Source organism: Bufo bufo, chromosome 2 (genome assembly GCF_905171765.1).
Source record: "Bufo bufo chromosome 2, aBufBuf1.1, whole genome shotgun sequence".
Lineage (NCBI taxonomy): Eukaryota > Metazoa > Chordata > Amphibia > Anura > Bufonidae > Bufo > Bufo bufo.
In genome coordinates, this window is record NC_053390.1 from 214,625,841 (window position 1) to 214,638,839 (window position 12,999).

The window sequence follows — 12,999 nt, forward strand, 5'->3', positions numbered from 1 at the left end:
TCCAGCATTACAAGGGGAATGCATGAAGCGAATTAAACAGGCATGTCAGGAGTTGTGACAGGTCCTCTTTAAAAGCTTGGGGATTATGGAGAAAGGTAATTATTATAAAAGACAAATAAACGACAAGATGCAGGTTCTATAGGTTTCACCTTATGCTGGTTTGGCAGTAAACTTCTACACAAAGTCCAATAATGATATGCCAAAATTTCAACAGAATTGTTACTACAGTAACTTTAGGATCCCGTATTCTGTTATGCTGGAACAAATGCCCTTTGTAAACTACAGTATAATAGCACAGGGATAGTATTATAATATGTCCTTCGAAAGACCTTAAAGGGTTTCTGTCACCCCACAAAACTCATTTTTTTTTTTTGGGCTAGTTAGATTCCTTATAGGGCGATATAGGAGAATATAATAGTCTTACTTACTTTCATGCGGCCGATTCTTTATAAAACGAAGTTTTATAATATGTAAATGAGGGCTCTACCAGCAAGTAGGGCGTCTACTTGCTGGTAGCCGCAGCAGCAATCCGCCCCCTCGCCGTGTTGATTGACAGGGCCAGCCGTGATCTCCTCCTCCGGCCGGCCCTGTCAGTAATTCAAAGATCGCGCGCCTCTGGTCATTCGGCGCAGGCGCTCTGAGATGAGGAGGCTCGTCTCCTCAGCACTCCCTCAGTGCGCCTGCGCCGATGACGTCTTCTCTTTCGGTGATGTCATCGGCGCAGGCGCACTGAGGAGACGAGCCTCCTCATCTCAGAGCGCCTGCGCCGAATGACCAGAGGCGCGCGATTTTTGAATTACTGACAGGGCCGGCCGGAGGAGGAGATCCCGGCTGGCCCTGTCAATCAACACGGCGAGGGGGCGGATTGCTGCTGCGGCTACCAGCAAGTAGACGCCCTACTTGCTGGTAGAGCCCTCATTTACATATTATAAAACTTCGTTTTATAAAGAATCGGCCGCATGAAAGTAAGTAAGACTATTATATTCTCCTATATCGCCCTATAAGGAATCTAACTATCCCAAAAAAAAAAAATGAGTTTTGTGGGGTGACAGAAACCCTTTAAAGGGGTAATCCCATCTGGGACATTGCTCAGATATGCCATCAATGTCAATGCCAGTGACTGAGCATGCATGGGTTACTCTCCATTCACTGCTATGGGACTCTCTCAGTTATTTTCAGAACTCTCATGAGAGTGAAGGGAGGGTGGCCATGCATGTGCAACTGCTCTGAATTCTGAATATGGTGGTAAAGCAAAGTTATACATATGGCATTTTTTACATTTGTGTATTAGAGGAGCTGGCAAAAATGGCCCACTGAATTGTGTTCACCGCAAGAAGTACAACTTCTGGGCTCCTAGTGGGAATATGGTGATATATATATCACACACAATCACAGAACATTATGCACTGCACTAGGAGATATGATTCCATATTGCAGCCCGTAATGTGGTAAAAAAGGCAAAGCTAATGCTTATATATATATATATATATATATATATATATATATATATATTAATTATACACACACACACACACACACACACACACACACACACTGCTCATAGAAATAAAGGGAACACTAAAATACAACATCCTAGATCTCAATAAATATATGTTGAAAAAAAAGGGCAGCACTCCAGGATAAAAAATTAAATCACTCTTTATTCACCCAAGTGGCAATGGCGACATTTCGGCTCTGCACTGGAGCCTTTTTCAAGCCTGAAAAAGGCTCCAGTGCAGAGCCGAAACGTCGCCATTGCCACTTGGGTGAATAAAGAGTGATTTAATTTTTTATCCTGGAGTGCTGCCCTTTTTTCAACCTGTATCTGTGGGATTGGCTTTTCCCTGCGGGCTGTGCACCCATATTTGTTTGCAGGCTGTGCTGCATATATATATATTATATAAAAAAAAATTAATTATTATTTTTATATTAATCCGGCTTCCTGGAAGTCTCCATGACAGCACACTCGGAGACAGACTTCCTCCGATAGTACAGGAACAAAAAAAACAAACAAACATACAACACAGGGTAAAAACCCCACCCCTTCCCCTTTAACGGAAACCAGGATAAGGGTAGAACCAAAAAGATTATAGGATATAGAATGGCGGGAAATATGTGCTGTCATGGAGACTTCCAGGAAACCGGATTACCGGTGAGTGCAATACTCATTTCCCCAGTCGTCTCCACGACAGCACACTTGGAGAACAATTCAGGGAGGGACTACAGCACCCATGACCTTGCGTCCAAAGGATATATCCTCATTGGCAAATACATCCAGCCTATAAGGTTTAGTAAAAGTATGGGCCCTCTTCCAAGTGGCCGCCCTGCAAATCTGCTCCAGAGAGGCAGAGGCCCTTTCGGCCCAGGAGGTGGATACTGCTCTTACTGAATGGGCTCTGAGAGAAGCAGGAGGCTCTTTACCAGAGGCTCTATATGCTTCCGTAATAGCACTCCTTATCCAACGGGATATGGAGCTCTTAGCTGCTTTCCTACCTCTATTAGGGCCAAAAAACTGAGCAAATTAATTTTTGTCTATCCTCCATTCTCTGGTAGCATCTATATAACAAACAACTGCCCTTCTTACATCTAAGTTATGGAATTTCGCTTCCTGCTGATTCCTGGGATTGGCACAGAACGAGGGAATGACAATATCTTGGGACCTGTGAAACAGGGTTGTTTCGGGTATCGAACTTTCCATACCCAATCAATACTTTTAAGCCAGTATCGATTCGGTATCAGGATGTTAATTTTTTTCAATACTAGACTCTCCTCTTATGGTGCTCGGCGCGCGCGCAGACAGTGGAGAAGGAGGGAGGGAGGGAGGGAGTCGCCCCCCCCCTATGACGCGGCCACGCTGAGCCTAATGAAGTGAGCGGGCTCTGAAGCTGCCCGCACCACTGAATGTGCTGCTATTAAAGCAGGAGGCGGGATGGGGGGAGTGAATACACTGCTGTGCCGTCTGAGCTAGTGAGCTCGGCGAACAGTAGCCTTCTCCTGAGTGTCCTCCCCAGAGTCAAGCAGCCAGCATAGCAGGTGCCTGGCCACGGTGCCACCAATGATAATTAACCTTTAATACAAATACAGGAGGCAGGTGTTGGCGGTACCCGCCTCCTGTATCTGTACTAAAGGTTAATTATCATTGCCGACGCAGTGCGCCCTCCCCCAAATCAAAATTTTGGTATCGAAACAACTGTGAAAGGTGGATGCTATTCAGGTTCCACGGAGCTACCAAACTCTTAATTCTAGGTCTTAGCCTATCTGCAGCCTTCAAAAATCTAGAAACCCAGGGGACATCATGAAGACTAGTGTTGTAGAGGGCACCTAGGGCAGACACCTGTACCCTTAGAGTGTTTGGCGAGAGACCCATATCCATCCCATCCTGAAGGAAATCCAGAATGAAATGGATATTGGGAGAGGACTGGTTAAACCTGTCCCCACCCCAAGAGGCGAACTGTTTCCACACCTTAAGATATGCCCTACAGGTATTGGACTTTCTGCTGAGCATAAGGGTACCCACCACTCTCTGAGATAAACCCAGACCTAGTAGGATGAACTGCTCAGTAACCAGGCTGATAGTTTGAGAAGCCTGGGGTTCGGATGGTTTATTGGGCCTTGCGTTAGGAGGTCCTCCATCGGGCCAAACAGGATTGGATCCTCCCGGCTGAGGGATCTCAGAAGACCGAACCAACCCCTTCTTGGCCAAAAGGGGATGGCCAGGATTAGGGTACACTTCTCTGTCTGGAATTTCTGCAGGACCTTCGGAATCATCGGAATTGGCAGAAAGGCATAGAGGAGACCAGACGTCCAATCCTGAGTGAAGGCATCTACCGCCACGCAGGGATCCCTTGGGTTGAGGGAGAAGTAATGAGGAACTTTGTGTTTTTTCTTTGAGGCAAACAAATCCCGACCCGGACTGCCCCATTGAACCTGGATCCTCCGAAAGGCTGTCTGAGACCATTCGCCTGGATCTAGTCTCTGCCGACTGAGAAAATCTGCCCTTAGATTGATGGAGCCCTTTAGGTGAACCGCTGCAAGAGATTTTAGATTCTTCTCTGCCCCCGAGAATATCTGTCTTGAGAGATTCTGAAGATGACAGTGCCTTGTTCCTCCACGGTTTCTTGACTGGGTCTGTTTCTTTTAAGCCTTCCCATATTGCCCAAAGCTCCTTGTAATTGGAGGACATCCCCCTCTGAGGTTCGGACCAAGTCCCCTGAAAGGAATGTTCGACTGCAAGGGTGCCCCAGCCCCAGAAGAAAACATCTACCGGTTTCCAGAAGACGCCGGGTCTGTAGATTCTTATCTGTGAGCCACCACTGTAAAGAGATTTTTACTTCCCTGGTTAGATACATCTTCTGGTCCAGGGTTAGCTGTGACCTGTTCCATTTCCTGAGGGCCAGGTCCTGCAGGGGTCTCATGTGGTATTGAGCCCAGGCAACCGCAGGGATGCAGAACGAGACACGTCCCAGCAAACCGGACTCCTCAGGAATTGCTGGATTCTGATCTTCAGATCCTGGACCTTTGTGGAAGGTAGGAAAGATTTCTGGGGGACGGAATCTAGATGGATGCCCAAAAAACAGATTGGCTGGAAGGAGGTTGGACTTCTCCCAATTGACTATCCAGCCGAGATCCTGAAGATGAGAAAGGACCAACTAAATAGGTGACTGAAGTAGATCTGTACTTTCTGCTTCGACTAACAGATCGTGCAGATATGGAACTATTAGTATCCCCTTCCGGCTTAAGGAGGCTACTACCTCTGCCATGACTTGAGAAGATGCGAGGGGCAGACTATATTCCGAAAGGAAGGAAGTTGAACTGATCAGGATGGACCCTTCCTTCCAGCTGTACTGCGAATCTTAGATACTTCCTGGATTGAGGATGGATCGGGATGTGGAAGTAAGCATCCTTGAGGTGTATCGTGGCCATCATAGCCCCCTTCACTGCAGACCTCACCGTTTCCAGCAGATATGTTTGTTCAGCAGCTTCAAATTTATTATAGTCCTGAACTTGCCGCTTGGTTTTTTAACAAAAAATTAAACTGGAATAGTGACCCCTTCCTACTTCCCAGTGGAGAACACATTCTATTGCCCCTAGGCATAATAACTCTCTTATGCCGTCGAGCAGAAGAGACATTTGAGATAAGGGGAGCCGGGTTAAGGTGAATTTTTGTGGGGGAGGAGAGAGAGATTCTAGCTCTATCGCATAACCTTCTCTTATAATATTGACAATAAAAGGGTCTGCAATGACACACTCCCAGGTATCTATGAAGGAGCCGAGTCTTCCTCCAACCCTAATGGCATCATTGCTTGGAGGAGGAAGGGAAAGGATCCAATTTTTTTGGGATTGAAGAGAAAATTTCTCCCTTTTTCCCCTTTTGTATAGCTCCACCTCCCCGATTTTCCTCTCTGTTTTAGTATCCTAAAGTTGTGTTTTGTTACGAAAAGTGCCTCCTGTTTTTTTAAATCTGTCTTCAGGAAAACTTTTTTTGCGATCAGTGGTGTTTTCTAAGATTCTATCCAAGTCGGGACCAAAGACATACTGGCCATGGAACGGCAGGGAAATCAACTTGTTCTTGGACGTCATATCCCCCGACCAGGCTTTCAGCCAAAGGACTCTTCTAATTGTATTAGACAGGACCGCCATACGGACAGATAGTTTTACATACTCCGCTGAGGCGTCTGGTAGGAAGCTAGTGGCCATCTTTAGTAGGGGAAGGCTGTCCAAGATCTGTTACCTCTGAGTTTTATTAACTAAATGTAACTCTAGCTGCTCCAGCCATACTTTTAAAGGTACGGGCCACACATGTCACAGCTACACCCAGTTTTAAAAGGGCTGCCATGGTTTCCTATGTCTTCTTAAGAAGGCTCTCCGCCTTCCTGTCTATAGGGTCCTTCAACTGTGCGGCATCCTCGAAAGGAAAGACCGTTCGTTTCGCGACCTTGGTCATAGGAGCATCGACTCTAGGAATGGACTCCCACACTGTGCACTCTGCTTCGTCAAACGGATACCGCCTCTTAATACCCCAAGGAATGAAGGAACCCTTTTCAGGTTTATCCCATTCTGCTTTAATCAGCTTCTGTACGTTATCCGGCACCGGAAACAGACCTCTGCCTTTCCCCCAGACCCCCAAATATCTCCTCATGAACTGTTCTGGTCTTCCTGGGAATTTCCATCCTGATCATGGCCCTTATAGCTCTGATTAACTCTTCAATATCTGCAGGGTTAAACAGAAATCTCCTGTATTCGTTATCTTTATCAGACTCCTGGGTCATACCTAAGATTTCAGGATCCGAAAGATCAGGATTTACTGAATCGGAATCACTTCCCACACTAATAAGTAGAGATGAGCGAACTTCTGTTTTAAGTTCGGCTTCCGGTTAGTGGAGGATCCCGATATGGATTCCGAATTCCGTTGTGGTCCGTGGTAGCGGAATCAATAATGGCCATTATTGATTCCGCTACGATGGACCACAACTGAATTCGGAATCCATATCGGGATCCTCCGCTAACCGGAAGCCGAACTTTAGACGCCGAACTTAAAACAGAAGTTCGCTCATCTCTACTAATAAGAGCTCTAGAAATTCCCGGTCTAGGGGGAGGGGGCAGGGGAAGCTTTCCTTTTTTGTGAGGCCAGGGCTGATTGTACCTCTTCCCTAACCATGGACTTGATATATTCGAGCAGGCTAGAGGACTCGGATTTAACGACCGATGCTGTACACTCTTTACACAGTGGTTTAGACCCAGAAGAGAGCAGACGCTTCAAACACAAGCCGCACCTGGCCTTAACCTTAACAGATGAGGAAGACTCCTTTTCTCCTGGAACCTGGGTAGTGGGAGGCTTCAATCCTGAGCCTGGTGTGGTAGAGGCACTCATGTTCAGCAGGTCCCATCCACCAAAATCGCCAGAGGCACAAGCATGGGTGCCATCTTCAGTCGGCATTCTGCCCCTTTTATTCCACTGGGCATGTGCCGGAACGAGCATCGGCGTGACGTCATGACGCAAAGCCACGCCCCCTCTGCGTCTGACATCCCCCAGCGGCTGGAGGGAATCGTGTCCTAGCGTCGCTCCAGCTGCCATACCACTCCGCATATAGCCCTCCTGGACCGCCGCAGGAGGGAACTTCGCCGGGGCCACCAACACCAACAGGAGCCCAGGCACAGACCTTAGCAGGAGGAGGGAGAGCCGAACCTCCGGTCTGTATAGAAGATGCACAAGATGCGCAAAGAAACGATACTGCCAGGAAACCATAGAGCTCCCAGCACCTCTCTGGTCTTCCTTCCCTGGCAGGACAGGAAAAACACTGGCGATGAGGGGAAGGGGTGGGAGTTTTAACCTCTGTTTTTTCCTGTCCTATCAGAGGAAGTCAGTCTCCGAGTATGCGGTCATGGAGACGACTGGGGAAATATAATTATATATTGATAGCAAATAAGTACGGTACATCTATAGTATAATACTAACCTTATCAGTGTCAAAGCCAGACATGAATTCTTGCTCCACTGTTAAATTATCAAAAAATGCTTCTGAAGCTGAAGAGAAAGATATAGTATAATATACAGTAAAAGTCACTAGACAACATGCAGAATAAAAGGTGTTATTAGTGATGCTGAACATTGGCAGGTACAGTTTACCTGCCAGTTTGGAAGTATTTTAATGGATACAGCCAGCTAGATTGGGGTTTTAGTATTTAATACAAAAGTGATTGGACACATCATACATCTATAAAAGCTGGGCATCAATGGGTACATTAAATAGGAACCTTTTTTGAAATGGCCAGCATAAACTGCATATGTTCCCCTGCCAATCTGTGCTTAAAGGGAACCTGTCACCTCTACTATGCTACCCTCACTGAGCGTTTCTAAATGTTCATTGTGTTACCCCAAACATATAAATTACACTTTTAATTTCCTTTGCAGACTAATTCAATAAGTATTATGCATTTTTGTGCTTCCCACCTTATGCAAATTAACATAAGAGTCATATCTTACTTGTGTGACCAGAGAAGAGTCATATTTTCAAGCTCTGACTCATCTCAGGTTAATTTACATATGTATCAAATCAGGTTTTTTACACCATAAAAGCACACAGAGCTATGGGGACTGGGTATTGCGGATGTTATAGCGGCCATCTAGCAACCCATGTCCTCAGCTGTATACACAAAATCCCGGTGACAGGTTCCCTTTAATAGACTTTAGAGATTAAATCACTGGTGTGGGGGCGACTGGCTGCCGCGATCACGTGTTGAATACAACCATCATCACTGAGATCTAGCACTATGAAACGGTCTGCATGGCAGCAGCAATTTATACTGTACTAGGCTTGCCAAATGTTGGAAATTCCCTAGAATGCCAATAAAGTTACCCAAAGTCCGTGTGAGGATTGGACAGATTTGTTGTATGTAAATAACGATACAAAACACCCTGCTTAACCATTTCGTAGCATTGTTGCTACAATCTACATGACGTGCAACCTATTCCAACAGATGATAGGTCATCCATATCATGACACCGCACAACCGCCTTAATTCATATTGAACAATAAGTGATTACGACTATTATCTTACTGGTTATATCCTTTATGAGTTCAGCAATGGATGTGTGATTTGCTAACGATGCCCGTTCAGCTTGCATATGCGGCAGTTGTGAGACGAATTGCTTGATTTCACCCACCGTCTTGGCGTTGTGTCTCCCCTTCATTTGAAAAAAAAATATATATTTTATACAGAATTTGTTTAATAGTAAGGATACTGAAAATGTTGAGAAACTGAAAAGAGCAAGTTAAATAACTTTTCTGATTAAACTGTATTTCTTTAAAGAACAGCAAATGATGCGAATTTATCATAGTGGTATAAATGATGTTCCATAGATAAACTGATCCAGGCAACAAACACACTTCCATGGTTTCAGTATTTAAGAGGTTGAAAAAACACAACTGGCAATCACATGCAGAATGCTCAATGTTGGGCATGTCCTGGCATGAGGTGGGTAATGATGCCTGGCTCTTTGCCGCAGGGCACCCAATCTCATTATCACCTTTTACAGACAAGTCTTTTGTTCAGGGTAAGTAGTTAAATTGGATAAGAGGAGATGGAGTTAACCTTGTCATCAAGTCACACCAGCAAACCTAAAATAACCTAGACCAAGTTGTCTTACATGTAATTTGGAACATTCAAACACATAAAAGCCGGCCGCACACTATAGCTAAATGAGCCTACTGAGTTATTTGTCCTGACCAAGCCTTCTTCTCCCCCTTCCCCAAACATTTGTCATCAGGAGAGAGATGGGGCAACCCCTTACACATTAGATGGTTGTCGGCTCCTGACTACTTTCACATGACTCTGGTCAGCACGGGAAATGCAGTCTGTGTGTCAGCTGCATATCATGGTTCAACTTTGGTACCCCAACCTGAACTGTCAATATCCGATCATATCTGATCGTGAGGCTATTGTACAGTACTTACAAGATCATGTTCATATAATGCGTTTAGACACCTACAGACAATGCCCAAGCTGAATGGATATCAGTGACGACCCACTTTACATTTAAAGGGGTATTCCAGTTAGATTAAATCATCCCCTATCCACTATTAGTTTGGTGGTGGTCATAACGCTGGGATCCCCACCGATCAGGAGAACGGGGGGCCCAGTACCCGCAGCAGCCCGCTGAAATGAAAAGAGCGCCCGGCTGGGCAAGTGTATGGCCATTCCATTCATTTCTATGGGAGTTCCGGAGATAGCAGAGCACTTAATCTAACCGAAATACCCCTTTAAGGCTCAAGGTCTATTGTACTCTCCCCCTTCCCCTCCAACTAGCTCATAAACAATACCAGCATGTTACTGCAATAGAACAGGGAGATAAATGACAGCTAAAGTATTACACTGGAGCACCCAGAGTGAGCAGTGCACCAGTAGCTTTCCCTAGTGCAGTATGCTCCAGAGTGATTACATGACACTGTCCCTGAGCTCACAGAATCAAGGAGTAGTGTTCTGTTGGATCCACGTCAGAAGCTGCAGCACAGCCAGCTATGTAAAGCAACTGCACAGCCTCACCAGCAGCAAAACGGCAGGACATTTTTTAATGGAGACTATTTAAAATCTTACTTAATTTTTAATTCAGAAAGCAAATAAACAATAAAAAAAATACAAATAAAAGATTTTTTCAATAGGGATCATCTAACTGTGGCTAAAAGACAAACTGAAATAGGAACCACAGCCGTAATCCTAACCTAACTTCACAGTAGGGATCGACCGATTATCAGTTTTACCGATATTAAGGATTTTGAACGTTATCGGTATTGGCATCTATTTTGCCGATATACCGATAACGTATTGGGAACAAGGATTGCGGTGCTGTCAGCGCTCTCCGTGTTCGGAAGCAGTGTCTCCCTCCCCCTGTGCTGCCGCCAATGAAGATAAGTCTCATTAATTAATATACAGGAGGCGGGAGCTGGCTGCAGAATCACATAGCCAACTCCCGACCTCTATGAGCGGTAGCTGCGATCCTCGGTAGTTAACCCCTCAGGTGCCGCGGATCGCAGCTACTGCTCATAGAGGTCGGGAGCCGGCTATGTGATTCTGCAGCCAGTTCCCGCCTCCTGTATATGAATTAATGAGACTTATCTTCATTGGTGGCGCAGTGCTCCCCCCCCCCCCCCCAACATTAGACATTGGTGGAGCAGTGCGCCCCCCTTCCCCCCCCAAGTATTATCATTGGTGGCAGTGGTCCCCTCTCCCCTCCTCAGTGGCAGTTGCGATCGGAGCCCCAGCAGTGTAAGCCTGGGGCTCCGATCGGTTACCATGGCAGCCAGGACGCTACTGAAGCCCTGGCTGCCATGGTAAGCTCCATGCTGCTGTGTGCACAAAGCACAGAGCAGCAGGGACAGTGTGAGGTCCTATTTACCCGGATAGAGATCTATCAGGGTGAATAGGACAAGGGTTCTAGTCCCTGAGGGGGCTAATAGTTAGTTAAAAAAAAACAAAAAAAAAAACAAAAAAAAAAAACCACACACACCAAAATATTCATTATGAATGAAAAAGAAAGATTTACAAAAAATAACTACACGTTAACAACAAATATTCATTTTCAGCAGATTTGATTAGGAATTTTTTTTTTTTCAAAAATGAAAATTCACTGAATATCGGTATAAATTATCGGCCGGAAAGTTCACAGATTATCGGTACTAAAAAATCAATATTGGTCGATCCCTACTTCACAGAATATGGACATACAGTTTGTTGTTAGGTAAGACACCGGTCCTACTTTACCTCAAAAGCTGCAGATATAATTTTGGCCTTCTTACTCAGTACTGAGCCTACAGCGTTGAAGTTTTTGTCCCTGATCTCGGCATATAACTCCTCAGCAGAGTTCAGCAGCAGTTTCTTCGGTTCTGTAGGGAGATCTTTCCCACTCTCCCCCTGTTTCTTGGGGGCAAATTTTTCTGGGGGAAGTTTCACATTGCCTGTTGTGATTACATAAAAGAGAGATTTGGACTATCTGCAATATACAGTCACAGGCTTGATGCTCTTCTGCTGGAATTACTACTGCTTAACTCCTAGAATATAATGGGATGTAAGCCTGATGTCTACAGTGTAACCTGCCCAAAAGTACCTATACACACTTACTATTTTGAATGCCATAGACTTCATCGATAAGTCCCTCATATGTGAGCTGGGTTGCTAGTGGTGTCAACAAGTCAACATTACGATCCAGCAACAAAAGTGTGTCAAACACTGGCGTTATCTGGTTGTTGCTTCCACCCAATTCTCGCTTCATCCTGATCATCATATTGGCGACATGCTAGAACACACAAAGAAGTTATGTAGATAACATTCAATGAAATAGTAACAGTAGAACAACAGCATGCATTCTTTTCATCTAGTAGTTACCCGTTTGTTACTACAGGATAAGATGCCCAAGTGACTCATAGCTTACTGCAATTATGGAGGACAGCTAGCTATAGTATATAATATGGCTCCAATATCTTTATTATTTCATGCAGAAAACACTGGAGCAGGCAGTAGCTTAAAGGGGTTTTCCAGAATTTTACTACTGAAGACCGATCCTCAGGATAGGTCATTATTATCTGATTGGATTTTTACAGGAGACTAGTGACTGACAGACATCTCTAACAATTCTATCAGAATCCATCCAAACTATCTAATACTTGCTTATTTTGGTAATCAATAGTCAATCCTGGCACCATCAGGTGGTAAACGCAGAGAGAGGTATCAAAAGGCGCCGGGTTACTATTTTAAAGGCAATCATACAGACTAGAAATCCATTGGCACATCTAGACAATGTTGGTGAGATTTGCTGAGAATCTAATGTATATGTCTATGGCCGCCTTCCCCATATAAAAAGAAGAAGAGAAACTATGCCTCACAGAAGTACAGACCCATGCAGGTTATGAACTTCTTACATGGCGGAAAGAATGTATTCTACAATATCCCGAACAATAAGTGCCAGAAATTAGCTTCAAGTTCCAGACATCTATGACAATTAGAGTGAAAGGAGAACCATTTTTTAAAGTCGAGTAGGGGATAGATTGCTATGATGCCGAATATATAACTGGATTAGTCTATTAGTAGAGGGAGAGACATAAATGGAGATTCCATTGCTTCCAACCAATCCTCTGCCAATAAGGAAAGTATGTATTCTCTTCATTTAAGGTCTCTTTACACTGGCCAATTCAGCACGCAATTGTTGGGAAAGGGTTAATTACTCTTACTGGTAATTGGATTTTCCATTAGCCTCCCCAACGGCACTGACAGGAGGGTATCCCCGCCCCCTAGACAGGAAACAACACTGGAGCTCCAGATTAAAAAGGCCTCCTCTCCTTACCTAAGCCAGTTAAAAACAAAGGACACGGAAAATGGTGCAAGAATTTTTTTTATTATTAATTCAACATAATACAATCCACCAAGGTAAATATACTTTTACCAAAAACAAACAAGGATGCCCAGTGCCATTGGGGAGGCTAATGGAAAATCCAATTACCGGTAAGAG

The 12,999-nt window shown here is 44.8% G+C and overlaps 1 protein-coding gene across 1 annotated transcript in view; it reads right to left on the reverse strand.

The window, feature by feature from the left end:
- The window catches only part of VPS33A (VPS33A core subunit of CORVET and HOPS complexes), a 41,284-nt gene that overhangs the window by 10,791 nt on the left and 17,494 nt on the right, over positions 1 to 12,999 (reverse strand). Inside the window, exons 6-9 of the mRNA XM_040416155.1 lie at positions 11,616 to 11,790; positions 11,259 to 11,452; positions 8,559 to 8,685; positions 7,457 to 7,524 (exon numbers count right to left, since the gene is read on the reverse strand). Coding sequence (XP_040272089.1) covers positions 7,457 to 7,524; positions 8,559 to 8,685; positions 11,259 to 11,452; positions 11,616 to 11,790 — 564 coding nt within the window. The remainder of the gene's footprint in view (positions 1 to 7,456; positions 7,525 to 8,558; positions 8,686 to 11,258; positions 11,453 to 11,615; positions 11,791 to 12,999) is intronic.